Below are 6,946 nucleotides of genomic sequence, written 5' to 3'. Positions count from 1 at the left end.
TTAAAGTGATCAGTAGACTGTACGCTGACACAGAAAAGTCATTCCCTCCGAGGAGAATCTGGATATCTTATACAACTGTATTTGAAGGAACCACGTCTCTTCCTGTATCTGTTCTCCGACTGTGTGTGTGCACTTTTCATGCTCGGGTCCAAGACGAAAGTCTCTAGACGGGACGTTTTTAACTGTGAGAGAAATGGACTCCGACACTTTCAGACGTGATTTGGAAAACGCGGAGCCGGAGCTGGTTCGGCCTCAGGCGAACCATCTCCGGCTCCGCGTTTAAAGTGCGGTGTTCAGAGTTTCCTGGAATAAAACCCCGGGAAAGAAACCTTTTAAAGTGGTCAGTAGACTTCACTGTACGCGGACACAGAAATGTCATTCCCTCCGAGGAACCTGATCTCCAGAATCTGGATCTCTTATAAAACTGTATTTGAAGGCACCTTCCTGTATCTGTTCTCCGGCTGTGTGCGTTTACGTTTCATGTTCGTGTGGAAACCGAAAGTCTCTAGCGGGACGTTTTCAACTGTGAGAGAAATGGTCTCCGACACTTTAAGACGTGTTTTGGAAAACGCGGAGCCGGAGCTGAGGCCGAACCAGCTCCGGCGCTTCTGCTTTCGCCTGCTGTGGCGCACAGAACGGCCGAGTCCTTCTTTCAGGACCCGAACGGATCTGAGGCTGTAGAGTAAACATATAATACAGGCAAAAAGCAACAATTTCATCTGCCAAATAAAGGAAGTTCAGCTGGCAAAAACTCGCCGACTGTGTGAATGCGTGTCGGTGTCGTATTAATAGTCGTATATGACTTCCCCATCATAAGGGCACTATGATCAAACTACATCGATTTTGAAATGCGGTGTTCAGAGTTTCCCGGATTAAAATCCCGGGAAAGAAACCGTAAAAGTGGCCAATATAGACTGTACGCTGACACAGAAAAGTCATTCCCTCCGAGGAGAATCTGGATCTAAAACATCGTGAAGGAAAGAAAAAGACCGGTCTCTGCACTCTAGTTCTCTGAAGAGTCCCTCTCACGATCAACCGAACTTTTTAATCCACGCACCGAACTCCACGGGATAAATGCTGATGCCAACTTCAAGAGAACTGATTAGTCAGTAGGCGTTGTTCTTCTCCACGTTGATCTCATCAAACCTGCTCTGGGAAAACTCAGGTTTAACCCTGAAGTGACCGGGCTAAACCCAAATCCTGCTTCGTCGTACAGGCCTCAGGCCTCTGGACTCCAAAAGCATCTCAGATCTCTTGGTTTCAACCTTCCCCGAATCTGAAGCTCTGACGTTGCTTTGGTGACTCTGGCGGAGATCGACTGCAGACAGACTGCACCTAGGTACCGGTTTCTTAAATGTATTATTTTTGTTTTGTTTTTAGTTCTTTCAATCCATGTTCAAGCCATAAGCCTACAATCGTCTTCCAACAAAACGTGTGTAAAGACAAAAAGGCAGAGGGGTACACTGTAACACGCAATTCAGACGTTAGTAATTAGTAGTGTACAAAGGTAGAGGTACGCTGTTTGATAGATCCACTCCCCTGGAATCTGACTTCCAGTGGGAGGCCTGAGGTCAACCTCAAAAATTGGAAAATTTGTGTCCATGTACAACCATCAGTGGAGCAAGGCCCACCTCATTAATATCTCTTTCAAGCATTTATATTAATATTCCCACGTAAAGTTTTATGAACATCATTTAATAGCGACTCTTTTTGTGGTTTGAATGCTGTTGATTCTTTCCACATGCAGCATGTTTGGTCTGTTAGATTTTATATTTTACGATATCCTTGAATGGATTTTCTCTTCTTCTGTGTGCTATGTACCATATTGATAAGAACACATTTTCCTAAGTTAAGCAGTGCTGAAATATAAATATGTTATAGAATAAGTTGTAGAATTTGTAATGTAATGATGTACCTTTTTTATTTTGGCAGTTATGGAAGCTCGTCGACACCGCCTCCGAATTGGAGCCCAGGGCCGTGAGTCATTTCCTTGTTTTATGGTATCAATGAACTTTTGTAGAAAATGACTCGCACTGTTTTCAATTTTACATCAAACTTATGCTTATAGATCTATATTTTTCCCTCCTCCCCCAGCAGAGCCCTTTGTGGACCATCAGCTAATCGCAGACACTTTCTCTCCAAGAGGAGTCTTGATGAAAGCCGGCCTTCCAGTGAAAGTTAACTGCAAAGTGTTAATATACAAGACCGACAAATCGTTCCTCACGCTGCATGTTTATCTGATCCCTCCTGACCCTGCACTACAACAGGTTGTTACCATCATCGTGTTGATTCATACTTACAGGCAGCAACGTTGGTTTCTGTAGCCGCGAAGCTTCTTTGCACTGACGATGTTCTCTTTCTTGTCCCCCCCCACAGTCGATAAAAAACAAAGAATCATCCAATGGATTCAAAATGATTCAGAAGCCATACCCAGAAAAGTCCCTGAAAATGCACGATCGTTTCATCCTCACAGCCGATCTGAGCGCTGCAGAAATTTACCCTCCGGTACATTTTTCTTTTTTTCTTTTAGAAAACACATCCTCTATATTTTTCTTCGGCTCCCCATCTGACGATCTCTTCAATCTTCATTAGAATATCATCTCATTTTTCACAAAATGTACCCTGACTCAAAGTCTAATTCTGTTCCATTTCTCTTTTTTTGTATTTCTTTCACAGAACTTAAAGCTCAGATATGACGGCTATGACCCAAACTACTATGAAGTGTTTATTAGTAACCCAGACAGTAATTTCCAGCTCACACTGACAGATGAGTCTGGTACCGTTTGGACCTGCACAATTCGAATAAGTCAGTGGCATCCTGGAGGTTATGACCGGTAGATCATAAAAATGCAGTTTAAATGGTTTAACATTAATACAGTAAAATCTTATAATGTTCTTCACAGAACCTTGAGCTTGTGATTACACACAGCAACATTAATCAGTCACGTCCACACTAGTATTTCAGTGTAACTAAATGTTTTTGATACCATGAACCTCCTTGAGAGCCCCAAATCTGAGTCGTGTTATTTTTTTTGTTTTCCTAGAAGAGGAGCTTGCCAGAGTGAGACCCGGCCTTGTGGGGAAAATGTCGAGAGAGCTAATTAATCAGCTGCTGGATAACCTTTTAGCGGATGGCGTCTTGAGCGAGGGAGAGAAAGACTGTATCATTCAGGAGAACAACACCAGCGCAGACAGGGCACGCTGCCTCATTGACGAGGTGAACAAGAAAGGACGGGAAGCCATCAGGAGGTTATTTGCTCACCTCCAAAGCAGAGACCCAATGCTCTTCGCTCAGCTGGGGCATCCCTACGACCCACCTGTTTAGTCAGGTATGGTCAGTCTCAGCAGAGCTGCTTCGCCATGATTCATCTTCCGCTCCCAATTTGGGGGCGGCTGTGGCTCAGAGGTAGTGCGAGTTGTCCTCCAATCAGAAGATTGGCAGTTTAAATCCCAGCTCCTCCAGTCTGAATACCGAAGTGTTCTTGGGCAAGATACTGAACCCCCAAATTGCCCCCGATGCTGCGCCATCGGTGTGAATGTGTATGAATGAGTTAGATCCTGCTGTGCCTCTGCCATCAGTGTATGAATGTGTGTGTGAGGATAAAGAATCTATATATATATTGTACATATTTATATATATATATAGTGTATGTGTTTTATTATTTTATATATATATTTGTATTGACTACTATTTATTGACTGTATAGTGTTTTTTTAAATGTTTTATTATTGTGTGTGACTTGAATTTGTATGCTGTCTACAAATTGCCCCGTTGGGGGACAATAAAGTATTTTGAACTTGAATCTGCAAGTTGAAGAGGAGTGACATAACATTGATTTAACCCTCATGCCCTTGCACCTCATGTTTTTTTAAAAAAAAATTTTATATTTGGTGATAATTTTGGCTGTGTTTTGGGCAAGAACTTTTCTTTTTAGTTATATTTTTGAAATCCAATGATTTTTTATTTCACGTCTTTTAAATCTTCTTGACGAGAAGCTCTGGTTCGGGGGAACCTGCCTGCCCTGAAGGGACGTTCTGTTGAGGACATCAAGCTTCTTGCTGATTGGATTAGTGATATTGCAATTTCGCTGTACTCGTATAGTGACAATAAAGTGAATCTTACAAACTGCTATAAAATCATCATACATCAATATTTTTTTCTACTTTTTTTTTTTTATAAATCTCATAAACAACTTCCACCTTGCTCAAAACTACCAAACATTCAATCAGTTTCAGGATTTTAACCCTTTAAATCCCAGTTTAATTATTTTCATTTTTTCATTTTTTATCGCCAAAAAACACAAAAAATGAGTTATTTTCCTTATAATAATTAGGAGGTGGATGGGGTTTTGGTGGGGATTAGAGGCTTGGATATGTCAAAGATTAGCAACACAATTTATTTGATTGCATTAGTATTTTTTCTGTAGTACCAGATACTCCCTCTGGACACCTACTGGCCAAAAATGCCCCATTGACTTCCATTCAAACCACATTTTTTAATCTCACTGCCATTACAGTATAAAACCATGCATTCTGGTATGTTAGCTTTTCATGAACAAAAGTAGCGATATTTGACATTTTTACTGTTATATCACCATATTCATCTGGATCTCTCAAAACATCTTCAGGGAAAGAAAAAGGCTTTTTTTCATCTGCCAAATGCTGGAAGTTCAGCCGGCAAAAACTCGGCCGACTGTGTGAATGCGTGTCGTACTAAAGGCGTAAATGACTGCCCAATCATAAGGGCACTACGCGATCTGACTGATTACATCGATTTCAAGTGCGGTGATAAGTGGGAGAGTTTCCCGCAATAAAACGCAGAAAAAAATACTTTAAAAAATGAACGTGTTGCTTAGATGTATTCTAATGGCGTGGTGTATGACAATATCAGCCTAATTCTCTCAGCGGCAATCCCGGCGGATTTGGGAGCAAATAAAATAAATATAAAACATAATTCAAAGTGGTCAGTAGGCTGTACGCTGACACAGAAAAGTCATTCCCTCCGATGAGAATCTGGATCTCTCATATAAAAACATCGTCAGGGAAGGAAAAAGGCTTTTGCCGGTCTCTGAACACTCGAGTTCTCCGAAGAGTCCCTCTCAAGATCCACAGAGCTATTTTTTTTATCCGCGCACCGAGCTCCACGGGACAAATGCTGATGCCAACCTCATCAGAGCTCATTGGTCAGTAGGCAGTGTTTTTCTCCACGTTGATCTCGTATCAGGAACATAACCTGCTCCGGAGCAGGTTAGCTCTGCGGAGTAGTCTACCATGGCGATCTACCCCGGTAGAAGTGAACCAGCGTCGTAGGACGGAAAACCCAGAGTTAACCCTGAAGTTACCTCGCAAATCAGAGGCGTCTGTTGCAAGTGAAGGTGCATAGAAGAATAGAAGAACATAGTAATATGTTTTGGACGAGTTAGCGCATAACAGGACTGACGCGTGACGACTGCCCGTGTCCATACACACACAAGCCCACTAGAGGGAGCTGTCGGCTACCCTACAACATCTCCCTTCCTTTAGTATAACACAATACCAAACAATAACATGGATAGTATCAGTCTTTAGAACATTAGTGCTCATATCGACATATCAAAATAGTGCAATAGAAATAGTGTATCAAGACGAGACAGTAAGTCAATAGGAACCAGGACATTTGCAGAACTATAACCACAAAATAGCAGTATCAAAGCATGTGTTACCGGCGCCAGACCTAGGGGGTATCTGGGCAGGTAAAAAGACCACAGGCTGGATTGCGCTGTGGGTTAAAGGAAGTGGAGAGCAACACAAGTTATGTCTTTCTCAAGTAAACAGCGTTTATATTCTCAGGTCAAGATCAAGTAAATATATTTGAACATCATTATAGTAAATATCAACAACAACAATTATATATATACTGTAAATGGCAGTGAAAGATCATAAAACAAATACACAAGTAGATCAATAATATATATATATATATATCCTACACAATACATTTCACACACACAACAGAACCCTTTAAATAGAGAAGATCATGAAACTCACAGCAGTACACAGAACAAACATCATAGTATGATAAATTAATAACATGCTTCAAAGTGGCTAGAATACGATGCCAAAATAGAACATCACGTCTTGTGTTCACGTGAATGCGCACACCAATTGACGACACTGCCGGCAGCCGGCGCTCACACGAACGCGCACACCAACTGACGACGCGAACGGCAGGCGGCGTTTACATGCATGCGCACACCAACTGAAGACACTAACGGCAATAACTGCTACATTGACAGTGTCCGACAAACGAAACTGACATAAGTCTACACAGAGCACTGGCTGGACAAACAAAACGATACAAAGTACAGGAAAACTTCACATACATTTGACATACACTTAAACATTAACATGACAAGAGAACGGAACCTTCACTGACGGCGGCTGGCCAACGACAAGCAGCCTCTGTTAGCTCGCCGGCAACAACCTCAGCAACAACATCCAAAACACTTCAAAATCAACACAGAGCTCTCCAAGCATTACAAGAGCGAACGTATTGCTTACAGATTTGTTTGCTATATTAGTCACAATTAAAACAGTTAAAAAACATACCTGTGGGTTAAAGGAAGTGGAGAGCAACACAAGTTCGGTCTTTCTCAAGTAAACAGCGTTTATATTCTGAGTGCTTGAGCTACGGTCTCCATGACAACCCACTACTGTGCCACAGCACAACAGTGCCATCTAGTGGCATGAAGATATAACTTCGTTACTACCATTAGGTTTATATGTAATAAAACAAAAAAAATGGGATGGGGTAACTGTTTTACAAAACAAGCCATTTTTCAATGCCTGTTACACATGCACAAAACAACCGCATAAGAACATTCGAAGTGACCATCTTTTCTTTCTTTTCTTTTTTTTTTAAACAATAATCCACTGTCCCGCATGTGTGTGTGTGTGTGTGTGTGTG

General features: G+C 41.6%; 1 protein-coding gene across 2 annotated transcripts; it reads left to right on the top strand.

Annotated features, from left to right (window-relative positions):
• LOC311014032 (caspase recruitment domain-containing protein 8-like) lies at positions 1-4,015 on the top strand. 2 transcript variants are annotated; one of them, XM_084010390.1, is made up of 6 exons: positions 1-1,339; positions 1,933-1,977; positions 2,098-2,267; positions 2,377-2,505; positions 2,677-2,806; positions 3,045-4,015. In XM_084010390.1, exons 2-6 carry the CDS (start codon positions 1,935-1,937, stop codon positions 3,323-3,325), a joined length of 753 nt encoding a protein of 250 aa, XP_083866516.1. In that variant the 5' UTR covers positions 1-1,339; positions 1,933-1,934; the 3' UTR covers positions 3,326-4,015. The 2 variants fall into 2 exon arrangements, with proteins under 2 accessions (XP_083866516.1, XP_083866515.1); XM_084010389.1 differs by having other exon boundaries at positions 2,095-2,267.
• The last annotated feature ends 2,931 nt before the right edge of the window (positions 4,016-6,946 follow it).

The sequence above is a fragment of the Eutrigla gurnardus genome (genome assembly GCF_963514095.1).
Source record: "Eutrigla gurnardus genome assembly, chromosome: 5".
NCBI classification, from domain to species: domain Eukaryota; kingdom Metazoa; phylum Chordata; class Actinopteri; order Perciformes; family Triglidae; genus Eutrigla; species Eutrigla gurnardus.
The sequence above is the reverse complement of the archived record's forward strand: the minus strand, read 5'-3'. Positions and strand labels throughout refer to the sequence as shown.